This window comes from Erythrolamprus reginae, chromosome 6 (genome assembly GCF_031021105.1).
Source record: "Erythrolamprus reginae isolate rEryReg1 chromosome 6, rEryReg1.hap1, whole genome shotgun sequence".
In the NCBI taxonomy this organism is placed as follows: Eukaryota; Metazoa; Chordata; class Lepidosauria; order Squamata; family Dipsadidae; genus Erythrolamprus; species Erythrolamprus reginae.
The window spans coordinates 81,229,811-81,245,539 of NC_091955.1; the positions used below are offsets into that span (position 1 = coordinate 81,229,811).

Genomic DNA, 15,729 nt, shown 5'->3' on the forward strand with positions numbered 1-15,729 from the left:
GTTCCACCTTTGATTTATTTGCCCATAGAACATTTCTGCAGGAGTCTGGAGATTCATCCAGCTGTTTGGCAAATTTAAATATCTACGGCTTCTTTCTCACCACTACGCTTTACACTGTACTTTTCTAAAGGTACAGTGATACCTCGTCTTACAAACTTAATTGGTTCCGGGACGAGGTTCTTAAGGTGAAAAGTTTGTAAGACGAAACAATATTTCCCATAGGAATCAATGGAAAAGCGATTAATGCGTGCAAGCCCAAAATTCACCCCTTTTGCCAGCCGAAGTGCCCATTTTTGTGCTGCTGGGATTCCCCTGAGGCTCCCCTCCATGGGAAACCCCACCTCCGGAATTCCATTGCCAGCGAAGAGCTTGTTTTGCGCTGCTGGGATTCACCTTCTGGGATTTTCCTGCAGCATCACAAAAACATGGAAGTCTGGAGGTGGGGTTTCCCATGGAGGGTAGCCTCAGGGGAATCCCAGCAGCGCAAAAATGGGTGCTTCGCTGGCAACAGAAGTCTGGAGGCAGGGCATCCAAGCGGCGGTGGTGGGTTTGTAAGGTGAAAATAGTTTGTAAGAAGAGGCAAAAAAATCTTAAACCCCGGGTTTGTATCTCGAAAAGTTTGTATGACGAGGCGTTTGTAAGACGAGGTATCACTGTATAGTCAAAATTTGCCCAGATCCTTGGATGGCATTCTAGGGTTCTTTGTGACTTCCTAGCCAGTTCTATCCTAAAATCTTTAAAACTGATGAGAGCCACTTTTTCTTTTTAAAGATTTACAATCTCAATTGCAGAGTGTCCAGCAAACCCGGAAAACAGGAAAATCAGGGAATTACCAGGGAAATCGGCGGTTCGGGAAATATCAGGGAGTTTGTGAAAAAAATGGAATAAATCAGGAAAAACCCCCAAACTATTAAAATGTTTAAAAGTCAGAGAAAAACCACGTTTAAAAAATGGTGTTGCCTGGCAGTTAAGCAAAAATGAGCATAACTGTGGCAACAACTTGCTTTCTCAGCTACTGACATTTCTCCACGGCTTAGCTATTTGATATGATGTCATCTACAACCGTGCCTTAACTAGATTGCAAGTTACAGGGAAATATCAGGGAAATATTGGAATTTCAAAATGCTTTCCCCCTGGACACCCTGTAATTGATCTTAGTTGCAAGACTGGTGAAGCTTCAGAGGATTACAATGGTTTTGTAGCCTTTTCTGACAAATGGGTATCACTCATGTTTTACCGATATCTTCAGAAGTTTCTTCTGAACTGAAAGAGATGTGCTTTAGAATTTTTGTGGCGTGAACATCAGTGATGTGGGGTCCTGATCATTAGCCATAATTATGCTCTTTAACTGATGGCATGGTTTTCTCATACTGTTACACATTGGTTGATTTGTTTATGAAATAAAGGAAACAAGCACCAAATTTAGATGTTCTTTGTCCATTTAGATTATATCTCAGTACGATCTGTACTTAAACTGAGCCAGATCTGAGCTAAAAATACTGAGAACATCCGAAGGGCCAAATACTTTTAAACTGAATGATAGGTGCACATGTTGAATATAAAGAGGCTTCCTGCTATCTACAATGCTGGAAACATTCAATCAATAATGTCACTGAGCATGGTTGCCACATGTATGTGTGGATGCTGAATGCATCAGCATCCTGTATTTTATGCAAAGGATATTACAGGAGAGGGTTTTTTGGTGCAGATTTCAGTGCCAGAATTAAATGCTTAAAATCATTTCAATAAGTGTCTTGTGTTTTTATTTAGTAGGTAATATAAAAGCTATGCATCAATTAGCATTTGAACAATTCAGAAAACGTGTAAATTTAGGCCTTTGCCATCTTTGATTAAGGCAAAATTAGTCCTTTACACAAGATATGTGCTATTGTTCCCCATCCTGTATCTGTTATTTGTTTTCAATTTCCTAAAAGAATTTTGTATTTGTCTTGTTACATTTAGTACTAAGAATAGGATAGAATTCTTCATTGGCCAAGTGTGATTGGACACTTGTCTTTGGTGCAGATGCTCTCTGTGTACATAAAAGATACATTTTTTCAAGAATCATGAGGTACAACACTTAATGATTGTCACAGGAAGTCAAATAAGCAGTGAGGAAACAATATTATTAAAAATCTTAAGGATACAATAAAAAAAGTTACAGGCATACAGTCATAAGTGGGAGGAAATGGGTGATAGGAATGATGAGAAAAAACTAGTAGTAATAGTTTGTAATATTTTGGCCAGTTATTAATGTTATGTTTTCAAATGTTAGCTGCCCTTACCCTTGTTTTCCCTCAGCTGCAAACTAGTTAAGGTATTTCTCCACTTCTTGAGGTAAAGAATGAAAATGTGGAAGTCTGCTAAACTTGATGCAGTATTGCAATTCAGTTCAGTGAGTTACAAAGGAGAACTCATGATTTTCAAACCAACTGTGGCTTCTAACATACCAGCCATTCAGCTAATGTCGAATAACATAGGGGAATTTGGGAAGGAAGGCGACTTCCATTTAGCAAACTTACAAAATCCTCCCTATCAAAAAAAATGAAACATCTCTCGTTAATTGGAATAAAATGAATATGTACATCCTCTAAACAGGCAGTGGGAGAAATTCCCAGGCAGGCTTCATTATATATAACAGTGATGGTGAACCTATGGCACAGGTGCCACACGGAGCCATATCTGCTGGCACGCGAGCCTTTGCCATAGCTCAGCTCCAATGTGCATGGCCAGCTGATTTTTGACTTGCACAGAGGCTCTGGGAGGGCATTTTTGGCTTCCAGAGAGCCAGAGGGGATGGGGGAGGGCGTTTTTACCCTCCTGCAGCTCCAGGGAAGCCTTTGGAGCCTGGGGAGGGCAAAACACGAGCCTACTGGGCCCACCAGAAGTTGGGAAACAGGCCATTTCTGGCCTCCGAGGGATGCTGGAAGCTGTTTTTACCCTCCCGTGGCATTGAATTATGGGTGTGGTCACTTGCACTTGCACGTTAGTGCGTGTGCAGGGTCTTTCTATATATACAGTGTTCCCTCGATTTTCATGGGTGATGCGTTCCGAGACCGCCCGCGAAAGTCGAGTTTCCGCGAAGTAGAGATGCGGAAGTAAATACACCATTTTTGGCTATGGACAGTATCACAAGCCCTCCTTTAAGACTTTAAACCCCTAAATTACCATTTCCCATTCCCTTAACAACCATTTACTCACCATTATTACTTGTATTCACGATTGAATAAGACACTTAGTGATCCTGATACAGTATTTATAAACATAATTATTTATTAATAATTATTTTTTTGGTTATTTATTTGCAAAAATTATTAGTTTGGCGATGACATGACATCGTGCGGGAAAAACCGTGGTATAGAAAAAACCCCACAAAGTATTTTTTAATTAATATTTTTTGAAAAACCGTGGTATAGGCTATTTGCGAAGTTCGAACCTGTGAAAATTGAGGGAACCCTGTATCTGTATATATCACTGATATATAAAATCGTGTGTGTATACACAATTGAGCTAAAAAATGTCTGTCAAGTGAGACATTTAGGTTTTGCTCATCTTATAGCCTTTCTTGCCAGAGTGATGCCAATCACTGCAGCTGATAAGTTAATAACCCAGATGTTCAGTGAACCTGAGGCTTCTCCCATTGATTTTGTTTGGCAAAATGTGGCAGTAAGCAATCATGGGACAGTGACTGTCGTAAGAATGAGTCGGTTGCTCCGCTTCTGAATTTTGATCACACAATCATGCTGCAAAGGTAAATGAAAAACGATCCTAAGTCACTTTTTTCAGTGCCTCTGCAACTGAACAGTCAATAAATGAAGTGGTATAACTTTATTTTATTTATTTTGTCAAGTACATATTGGAGCTATGTAAAGATACAATAATATTTATATACATGATACTAGTAAAAAGAAAAAAATATTACATATAATAATATTCATGTACTGTACATGATACTAGCAAAAAATATATAAAGAAACATTAGGACGGGACGGAAGGCACGCTGGTGCACTTATGCACGCATGAAGTATTATAATCGATAATTATAGGAGAAGACGAGATAAGAAAGTTGGAGCCTGCAGGAAAACGATGATAATTTGTCTCTCGCAGCGACTGAGTCCTCGCACGGGGCGTCTAATTTCTTTCCGTACAGAAACATGGCGGATCCTCTATCTCTCGCAGCGACTTAAGTCCTCGCACCGGGCGCCCAGTTTCTTTCCGTACAGCAACATGGCGCCCGACATACGGCCGCCGCGCGAACGGCGAACCGGCGGGGGAGGGAAGGTGGGGGCGCTGAGAGCCGCAAAGTGTCCTCTTCGCGACAGTCGGGCTGTCGCAAACCGGTGAATGGCTCCCGCGTAAGCCAAAAGGGGGGGAAAGGAGGGAGCCGGCGAGCCCGCTGCCCTTCCCGTTGAGGCGCCGAGCGATCATGGATCCCAACCGGATTATTCAGGCGCTCAAAGGCACCATCGACCCCAAGCTGCGCCTCGCGGCCGAGAATGAGCTCAGCCAGGTAAGTCCGCGAGGGGCTCTCGGGCCTCGGCCGGTGGCAGGGGCGCCCTTCGCTCCGGAGGGTCTCGGGTCTAGATCCGCCGCCCCCCTTTCCCGCCCCGGCAGCCTCGTCCCCTTCCGACGGAGCGCCTGCCGTGGCTTCTTTGCAGACGCCTCGGAGGAGGAGGAAGCCCGCCCTATTCCCCACCTACAGCCCCGTAGGTTGTGTGAATCCCAAGTTAAGTTTAGGGATCCGTGTCTGGGGCGCATCCAGAATCTACACGTTTTTCCTGCCTCTTTCAGCATAGGCAGAGTTGTGCAAAGGGCAAAAAAAAAAAAAAAAGCACCTGGAAACACTAAAGGCTGAAGAAACGAAGGCACCAAATGGGAAAAAGAAGGGGGGAGGGGAAATCATGTTCAGATTAACAAAGTGTCTGGCGATTATAGCTGCGTATTATAGAATAGAATATAATTCTTTATTGGCCAAGTGTGATTGGACACACAAGGAATTTGTCTTTGGTACAGATGCTCTCAGCGTACATAAATGAAAATATAGATTTGTCAAGAATCATGAGATTCTTACACTTAATTATTGTCTTGATAAGTTTTATGCTTAAAATCTTCCACCATTTTTGTATACTTGGAACACTTGGTGTAATGAAGTAAAATCCAGCACTTAATTATTGTCATAGGGGTCAAATAAGCAAGGAAGAAACAATATTAATAAAAATCTTAGGATACAAGCAACAAGTTACAGTCATACAGTCCTAAGCGGGAGGAAAAGGGTGATAGGAACTATGAGAAAAAACTAGTAGAAATAGAAGTTCAGACTTAGTAAAAAAAGTTTGATAATATTGACAGTTATATTAGATAGCTGGATTTTACTTCATTACACCAAGTGTTCCAAAATACAAAAATGGTGGAAGGTTTTAAGCATAAAACTTATCAAGAAAGACTTCATGAATTCAATCTGTCTAGTTTGGAGGACAGAAGGGAGGGGGAACATGATCGAAACATTTAAATATGTTAAAGGGTTAAATAAGGTTCAGGAGGGAAGTGTTTTTAATAGGAAAGTGAGCACAAGAACAAGGGGGCACAATCTGAGGTTAGTTGGGGAAAAGATCAGAAGCGACCTGAGAAAATATTATTTAACTGAAAGAGTAGTAGATGCTTGGAACAAACTTCCAGCAGACTTGGTTGGGAAATCCACAGTAACTGAAGTTAAACATGCCTGGGATAAACATATCTCCATCCTAAGATAAAATACAGGAAAGAGTATAAGGGCAGACTAGATGGACCATGAAGTCTTTTTTTGCCATCAATCTTCTATGTTTCTATATGCTCTCAGTGTACATAAAAGAAAATATGGATTTGTCAAGAATCATGTGGTACAGCATTTAATAATTGTCATGGGGGTCAAATAAGCAGTGAAGAAACAATCAATATTAATAAAAATCTTAGGATACAAGCAACAAGTTACAGTATCATACAGTCCTAAGTGGGAGGAAAAGGGTGATAGGAATGATGAGAAAAAACGAGTAGGAATAGAAGTGCAGACTTAGTAAAAAGTTTGACAGTGTTGACGGTTATATTACATACATGGATTTTTACTTCATTATACCAAGTTAGCAGCACTTCATAACAGAAACCTTTCCAAAAGTAGAAGGGATCTTATATGGGAATAAACACAGTTATCTATTATATAGAGAATAAAGGGTTTTTGGAAGTAGGAAAAAAATCTTCAAAATGCTTAGGAAATTGCTCTTTCCTGTAAAGTCTGAAAGGATGCAGTTCACAATGGCTGGAGTTTAAAGATCATGCAGGCAATAAAAGTTAAAATACTGAGAAGAAAAAGAGAGAGAGACTACTTCAGCTTCAACCACAATAGCACACAACCACAGAACAGATACAAACGTAAACCACTCCAAACTCCACTGCAGGACATACAACTTGAGTAACCAAGTAGTTGATGCATGGAACTTACTACCAGACTCTGTAGTATCATCAAATAACCCCCAAAACTTTGCCCCAACCCACTGTTGATGTCTCCCGATTCCTAAGAGGTCAGTAAGGGCCGTGCATAAGTGTGCCAGAGTGCCTTCTGTCCCCTCTTTTACTAGTATACTATCATGTATATAAATATTGTTATATCTCTGCATACCACCAATATGTACTTGACAAACATAGAAACATAGAAGTCTGATGGCAGAAAAAGACCTCATGGTCCATCTAGTCTGCCCTTATACTATTTTCTGTATTTTATCTTAGGATGGATATATGTTTATCCCAGGCATGTTTAAATTCAGTTACTGTGGATTTATCTACCACGTCTGCTGAAAGTTTGTTCCAAGGATCTACTACTCTTTCAGTAAAATAATATTTTCTCATGTTGCTTTTGATCTTTCCCCCAACTAACTTCAGATTGTGTCCCCTTGTTCTTGTGTTCACTTCCCTATTAAAAACACTTCCCTCCTGGACCTTATTTAACCCTTTAACATATTTAAATGTTTCGATCATGTCCCCCCTTTTCCTTCTGTCCTCCAGACTATACAGATTGAGTTCATTAAGTCTTTCCTGATACGTTTTATGCTTAAGACCTTCCACCATTCTTGTAGCCCGTCTTTGGACCCGTTCAATTTTGTCAATATCTTTTTGTAGGTGAGGTCTCCAGAACTGGACACAGTATTCCAAATGTGGTCTCACCAGCACTCTATATAGCGGGATCATAATCTCCCTCTTCTTTCTTGTTAAACAAACAAACAAACAAATAAATATGCAGTGGGTAAATCTGATTCACCCACAATTTCTCCCTGCTGCCCAGGTCACCCTTTGTTCTTTAAACTTCTTATCTTTCACATCTTCAGGATTTTATTTGCTCCCATCTACCACAGCTTCCCCCCCCCCCTTTAATATATTTAGTCAGTGGTTCAATCAGAGTTCATCTCTTTCTGTAACTGCCTCATACCAGTCCGGAGTTCCTGTAATTCATTTCTCATTTATTTGGTGCCCATTTATGTATAATTTACTCATTTTGCAAGCTATGCTACTGCTTCCTGTTTCTGCTGCATTTCTCTTCTATCCAGAGTTTGTTTCTCCTGTCTACCCAACTCTCATTTCTGTATAAGAAAATGGGTAGAAACGGACTGCCTTTTTTTTAAAAGAAAAGAAATTCCTTGCGGCAGATTACACGCTATGCGTTGTCTTTCTGCCACCATTTAAGCATCCTAGTATTTCTCAAGCCATTCCCGCCTTTGTTAAACATTCTACCAAAGTACACAATTGCATGTATTTATTCTTAACTGATTGCTGTTTATGTTGCATTCGTTTTCCCTATGTTTTCTCAAACCTTTTGTCTTTCAACCAGTAGTACATAGGTCCATATTGCAGCGCGCAATATGTGACGTACTATATTCGTGTTCTTAGCGAATATCTTAGTATGGTCTGTTTACAAAAGTATACAGTTATCACTTATATCTTGCTCTCTTATCCTTGTCATTATATTCTAATCTAGCCATTGTCTATCCATGGCAGGACGAAGGCCTCTTCCGCATACGGTCTTGAGCTTTCCTTTGCCAGTTGGACCCATAATATTTGCTGGTGTTGTTTGACCATGTGCAGGCCCTTCTAGTTTGTCTTGTGGTGCCAAACATGGCTCTTTGCACCATTCATAGTTTTTGTATTGATTGTGAGGTTAGTGTCCATGTTTTGTTGGCAATATGTTAGACTAGGTAGCACACTATATAAATATTAAACAACCAAGGGGTTGTTTACTCTCTATTTAGAGCTGAACCATTTACTAATCATTTGATTTATTCTCAGGAATTGGTTTATTTTCATCATGCATTACCAATATTACATCCATTCAACAATCGGTCTCCATCTCCATACTCATGCAAAACATTCCACAATTCAAATCTGTTTACATAATACACAAGTTATTTCTTTCACATTCATATGTGGCCCACTGAAAAACAAAAACCTGACCTGAGCTAAAGCAACTCCCCCCAGAGATTAGAATAGCCCCCACCCTCCTTGCCTTTCGTAAGCTACTTAAAACCCACCTCTGCCGTCAGGCATGGGGGAATTGAGATCCTCTTTCCCCCTAGGCCTTTACAATTCTATGCATGGTCTGTATGTCTGGTTTTTATATTAATCGTTTTTAGTATTAGATTACTATTGTACACTGTTTTATTGTTGCTGTTAGCCACTCCGAGTCTCCGGAGAGGGGCGGCATACAAATCCAATCAATCAATCAATCAATCAATCAATCAATATATATATATATATATATATATATATATATATATATATATATATAAAATTAAAAATAAATAAATAAATAAATAAATAAATAAAGTATTTCCCAAATTTTGTTCATTGATACGATATTTCTTGAAGCCTTCAATCAGAACTTTGCAATGTTAATTCCAGGGACAAACTAATTCTCTGGTAGTTTTGCATTTTATTCTTGTTACCTTTGTCTTTGTAGCGTATAAGGGAATTTTAATATCATCCTTTTTAATTTCTCCAACCTTAAAATGGTTCAACTTTGTCATAGCATTTACCATTTCCTTCTTATTTTTTTTCCTTGCACACAAATATTTATGGTCTTTGATTTAGTTCTACTCTTTGACACAGGGATCCCCAACACTGGGCCGCAGAACAAAAACTGGTCATGCAAGTGAGTGAAATCTGTTCTGCGCATGCTCAAGATCCAAGGAGCATGAGAAACCACATCCGCTGGACCATGGAAAGAGTTCCCTTCACAGAACTGGTCACTGTTTTCACATATTTGTATAATTTCCAGCCAGTTTTAAAGTATAACATAAAACTATCACCCATTTATGGATCCCTCCTTTCATAAGCAGCCACAACAACCTTGATGACAGCATAAAGCAATATCAAATTGAGGTTTTACATATTAAATCTGCACCTTTGTTTCTCCCCCTTTTTTGTCTAAAGTTACTCCTTACTGTTCTTGAACTTTTAGATGCTGAAGCTTCTCAGTTTTGCACCTTTAGACATAGATAAATATTTTTGATTTTCTTCTGTCTTTCTTTGTGGTTGCACTTGAAAACAGGGCTGCATTTATCTTCAACTTTACATTATCCTGAATATTTAATGCTGCAACAGCATTAAATTAATATAAAGGTGTGATAGATATCTGCATGGACTGAAATGTGTCCTTAGTATGTTACAGCTCCAATTGTTTAGCTTTATCAATTAAATAATGAAATGTATTGTTTTAAACCCCCTTTTTCTTAAGTTTGGCCTCTTATTAGAATTGCAGTAGCATGTTGTAATATATATAGTTGCACACAGCTTGTTATGAGGCTTATAAAGGGAGTAATAGCTGCACTTCTACGCTAACCTTGTCTTAGATCAAAATGTCAGGCCTTGGTTGATTCTTGAAGGACTCCAGGTTTGTAGATTAAACTGGAATTTGTTTTAACCCTTTAAAAAGTTAGTGACCAATCACTTTTCTATTGTCATAAAAATTGCATGGACACTGGCATGTACATGAAGTCAGCAGGAGTCAAGGTTGAGTCAAAGAAAACTTTAGTTGTATGGGGTGCTGTCCAGGAGAACCTAGTGCTGATCCATTGGCACTTCTTTTCGGTTTCCATCATGTATAATTTTACTCTGCAGAGCAACTTTCATGATGGCGACCTGAAGAATTAATTGCGTTGAGCATCTCTGGAAAACGCCTGTCTCATTGTCTTCTGGGAAAACAGTGGATTTGGTTAGACAATATGATAGTCTAAATGCAATTTTTAAAGCACATCGCATCAAAAGACATTTAGATTATAAGTAAGATAAGGTGAATGAGATAGTAAAACATCCTCTACAGTAAAATTGATCTTCTGTCCCATAGGAATAAATTAAAACTAAAACTGAAATAGTATAAAACTTATATTCAATCTCCCTATTGAATTTTAAGCTAAAGTAACTTGATTGACATAGTTTAAGTTGTTTATACTGTAGATACAGAAACTTACAGATTGCAAATAATGTACTCCATTAGTGCTATAAATTATACATCAAATTAACATATATATGCTAACATCCAAATTTTGGATGTGGCTCTATTCCATGTACAGTATAAGGTTATAGGAATGTTTCCAATTAGAATTAAATTCTTTGTCACACTGTAGTTTTCCTTGCCCATATTTCAGTACTTGTACTTGATTTATCTACTGTATGTGTTAGATTATTTCAAAAGTATATAATAATAAAATAGAAAATGAAGAAGAAAAAAAAAATGGATGGCCTATTCTGTGAGAGACATAGTAACATTTGAATTTTCAGAGAGGAAGGCATGAGACCCTCCAAAACATAGGAGATTTTAATACCCCACAATTCTACATTTTAAATACTAACATTTGTTTTCATTTAGCAAAAGCTAGCTTAGTTTGTACTTGGCAAAACACCCATGGACTGATTTTTGGAATGTTAAAAAGCATATTTTGCTGAACAGGGGCAATCCAGAATTTCTGTTGGCTGTCTTTGAGCCAAGGATTTCTCCAGAGGCTAAGGATTTGAAACACATAAAGTCAGCATAGAGTTTCATGTTAACCATTACATATACATAATTACACGCTGTCTAAAGAAAATCAGTGAAGACACACAAACTTTAAATCCATAACAGTTTGAAGTTTATGACTCCCTCTGGCCCCCTCTACGGTTACATGCATTGCAAAAGTGGCCTCTTGTTGTGACCATCAAAGCAGAACTTTGAAAGGGGGACTTTGCAAAATGCATTTGGCTCTGTGTAGGGTTTTTTCTATGGCTTCCCAGATTATCTGCACCTGGTTTTGGAAAGTACAGTGATACCTTGTCTTACAAACTATTAATTGTTTATAAGAACAAGGGGACACAATCTGAAGTTAGTTGGAGGAAAGATCAAAAGCAACATGAGAAAATATTATTTTACTGAAAGAGTAGTAGATCCTTGGAACAAACTTCCAGCAGACGTGGTTGGTAAATCCACAGTAATTGAATTTAAACATGCCTGGGATAAAAATATATCCAATGTAAGATAAAATACAGGAAATAGTATAAGGGCAGACTAGATGGACCATGAGGTCTTTTTCTGCCCCCAGTCTTCTATGTTTCTAATTGGTTCCAATTGAATACAGTGGTACCTCTACTTAATTCGTTCTGTGACCAGGTTCTTAAGGTGAAAAGTTTTTAAGACGAAACAATGTTTCTCATAGGAATCAATGAAAAAGCGATTAATGCAATTAATACTGCTGCCTGCACTTTGCTGATTAACCTTTTATATCTCTTTCAGTCCTACAAGATAATAAACTTTGCTCCCAGTCTGCTACAAATCATTGTTTCTGATCAAGTGGAATTCCCAGTCAGGCAAGCAGGTAGGTGAAGTTCTGCCTCACTATCTTTAGAACTGAGTGGTTAGTAAACAAATTAAAATTATACAGTGGTACCTCTACTTACGAACTTAATTCGTTCCGTGACCAGGTTCTTAAGTAGGAAAGTTTGTAAGAAGAAGCAATTTTCCCCATAGGAATCAATGTAAAAGCAAATAATGTGTGCGATTGGGGAAACCACAGGGAGTGTGGAGGCTCTGTATCCTCCCAAGAGATTCCTAGAGAGGCCCCACAGAGGCTTCTCCCCACCTTTTCCGGCCCTGTTTCCTCCCAGGAGATTCCTAGAGAGGCCCCACGGAGGCTTCTTCCTGCCTTTTGCTGCCCTGTTTCCTCCCAGGAGATTCCTAGAGAGGCCCCACAGAGGCTTCTCCCCACCTTTTCTGGCCCTGTTTCCTCCCAGGAGATTCCTAGAGAGGCCCCACGGAGGCTTCTCCCCACCTTTTCCGGCCCTGTTTCCTCCCAGGAGATTCCTAGAGAGGCCCCACGGAGGCTTCTCCCTGCCTTTTCCGGTTACAGTTTCAGAGGCTTGGGTTTGTAAGTAGAAAATTGTTCTTGAGAAGAGGCAAAAAAACCCCTTGGACACCCGGTTCTTATCTAGAAAAGTTCGTAAGTAGAGGCATTCTTAGGTAGTACTGTACTTAAAAAAAAATATTTATTTATTTATTTCAATTTATGCTGACAGGTTATCTGTTTCTAAATGTCATCTACAATTGGGGATTTCACTACCTGGATTTAAGTGCTTACCGGTAATTTTCATGCATGTACATTGGTCTTGAATTGTTGTTCTTCTTACAGGTGATCCTAACTGTTGTTTAAAGCTAGACTGATCAACAGCCCTTTTTAATCATGTCTCCTTCTCTCTCTCCTTTACTCCCCTCCTTTACCTCATTCTTTAAATACAGCTGCTATTTACTTGAAAAACATGGTGACACAATACTGGCCAGACCGAGAGCCCCCGCCAGGAGAAGTGATATTTCCATTCAATATTCATGAAAATGATCGTCAACAGATTCGGGATAATATTGTAGAAGGAATTATTCGTTCTCCGGACTTAGTGAGGTATGTCGAGGTTCACACTGGAACAGGCCCCAGAAAGTCCTGAATTTTATACCAAGGAAAGCAGATGCTGCTTCTTAGAATAAATTGAGCAGAGTTAAATAACTTGAATAGAGGTTTATTCAGCAGAGTGTTTGTTCTTTTGAAAAATGGTACAGTGATACCTCCACTTACAAACCTCACGTCATACAAACTTTTCGAGATACAAACCTGGGTTTAAGATTTTTTTGCCTCTTCTTCCAAACTATTTTCACCTTACAAACCCAAGCCGCCGCCACTGGGATGCCCCGCCTCCAGACTTCTGTTGTCAGTGGAGCACCCGTTTTTGCACTGCTGGGATTCCCCTGAAGCTCCCCTCCATGGGAAACACCACCTCCGGACTTCCATGTTTTTGCGATGCTGCAGGGGAATCCCAGCAGTGCAAAAACGGATGCTTCACTGGCAACGGAAATCCAGAGGTGGGGTTTCCCAGTGAGGGGAGCCTCAACGAAATCGCAGCATCACAAAAACACGGAAGTCCGGAGGTGGGGTTTCGAGGACTTCCATGTTTTTGCGATGCTGCAATTTCGCTGAGGCACCACTCACTGGGAAACCCCACCTCCGGACTTCCGTTGCCAGTGAAGCATCCGTTTTTGCACTGCTGGGATTCCCCTGCAGCATCGCAAAAACATGGAAGTCTGGAGGTGGGGTTTCCCATGGAGGGGAGCCTCAGGAGAATCCCAGCAGCGCAAAAACGGGCGCTTCGGCTGGCAAAAGGGGTGAGTTTTGGGGTTGCACGCATTAAACGCTTTTCCATTGATTCCTATGGGAAACATTGTTTCGTCTTACAAACTTTTCACCTTACAAACCTCATCCCGGAACCAATTAAGTTCGTAAGATGAGGTATCACTGTATTTTTAAGGGGTATCAGATTGAGCCAAATGAATCACTTCTGAAATCATCCTTATGTGGTATTCCAGAACTTTTTCTAAATGAGATGATTATAACAATTTCTACGTAGAGAACTGCTGGGATAGAAAAAGGGAAGAGTATAATGATAGTTCTTAAAATATATCTCGTGCCTTTATGACATCAGGCCAAAACTTTTTTCCAGATAAAGCTGGAAGAGTAGAAATTTAAAATGCCTTATTGTACAAAATAATTACAAATAATTCAGCAGGAAATACCTTAAAACCTCAGAATCATACATCCAACACATATCATAAAACAGAGTTGGAAATAACTAAGAGGTCATCTATTCAACCATATACATCCTGCAGGATTCACTACACCGTCCCTGATATATAATTATCCAGCCTATATTTGAAACCTCCAGTTTCAAGCATGGATTATCCTGAGTTTGGAAAAGTTTATCAGTTTCTGGATTGTTTAAGTGAGAATAGGGAAATGTTACTGTTATTATTTCCAAAGCCATTTGTAGTTGTACATGCTGACTGTTATGTCTGGTGAATATTAATTTGAATATATATTATTTGTTAATTAATAAGTGTGTGGGAGCAGAGAGAAGAAAGGAGTGATCCTTTCTGTACAATTACATCTCATGTTTAAAGGCCTACCCTTTAAATAGATCCTCAGCTACAGGTCCACAGTCCACTACTGGGCTGTGTCCCCTTTGGAACCGGGCCATGGAAGTGGCAGGTGAGCGTGGGCACATGAGCAACTCCACTTGCATGAGCGTGCATGTGTTGAAGCTCCATTTGCGTAAGTGATAGGTGTGTGTGCCCCCCACTTGCGCAAATGTATTAATTTATGTATTCGATTTTTATGCCACCCTTCTCCTTAGACTCAGGGCGGCTTACAACATGTTAGCAATAGCACTTTTTAACAGAGCCAGCCTATTGCCCCCACAATCCGGGTCCTCATTTGACCCACCTCGGAAGGGTGGAAGGCTGAGTTAACCTTGAGCCGGTGATGAGATTTGAACCGCTGACCTACAGATCTACAGCCAGCTTCAGTGGCCTGCAGTACAGCACTCTACCTGCTGCGCCACCCTGGATGGAGTTGCGACATGCTTGCCCGCCACTCACGCAGAATCATTATCTCTCTCCTCCCCCCTTCTACCCAGGTTGGTCCAAAAAACCCAGAAAGTTTGAGGGCTGCTGCTTTTAAAGCATTTTAATATTTCTTTTTTCAGAAGAATTTGCTGTTACCGCTTATTATTCCTAGTGTCCACTGGGAATTGGGCAACCTAGAAGTTAAATAAATAAAATAATTAGAGAAAAAGATGCATGCATTGTCTCTGTTACAGTGTAATTTAGGAGTTGATGAAGCAGGTCCTTTATGAGACACTCTTTCTATTCTTGCCTTCACTCCATCTTTTCTCAATCTGGTTTTTTTTTTGCCCCCCAGAGCCCAGCTGACAATGTGCCTTCGTGTTATTATTAAGCATGACTTCCCAGGTCACTGGACAGCAGTGGTGGACAAGATTGGATTTTACCTGCAGTCGACCAATAGCGTAAGCTGGCTTGGAAGCCTCCTGTGCCTGTACCAATTGGTAAAAACCTACGAGTAAGTGGATCTTCCTCAAGGAGAAGGTGTCTTTCCTAGCAGTCTAGAAATAACCTCCTTGTTTATGAGTTCATCTTCCTGGTTTCTTGCAAAAATAGTCTTTGTAATTGTGTAAACAGGGGTGTTTTAAACACAAGGCCCAGGGGGGCAGATCTGACCCATAGAGTGCTTAGATTTGGCCCGCGAGGATGTTCAGGAAACAGCAAAGGACTGGTCTGTGGTGCCTCTGCCAGAGAAAATGGCCTGACTGGCACACAGCCCTCCTGAATTCCCTTTTTGCTGTCAG

General features: G+C 40.1%; 1 protein-coding gene across 2 annotated transcripts in view; it reads left to right on the forward strand.

The window, feature by feature from the left end:
* Positions 1–4,326: 4,326 nt before the first annotated feature.
* IPO8 (importin 8) overlaps positions 4,327–15,729 on the forward strand; it is a 65,014-nt gene continuing 53,611 nt past the window's right edge. The window contains exons 1-4 of one of the 2 annotated variants that reach the window (XM_070756420.1): positions 4,327–4,510; positions 11,783–11,864; positions 12,782–12,938; positions 15,285–15,443. In XM_070756420.1, the coding sequence (XP_070612521.1) occupies positions 4,427–4,510; positions 11,783–11,864; positions 12,782–12,938; positions 15,285–15,443 (482 nt within the window). In that variant the 5' untranslated portion in view covers positions 4,327–4,426. The remainder of the gene's footprint in view (positions 4,511–11,782; positions 11,865–12,781; positions 12,939–15,284; positions 15,444–15,729) is intronic. The other variant, XM_070756419.1, reaches the window with a different exon arrangement.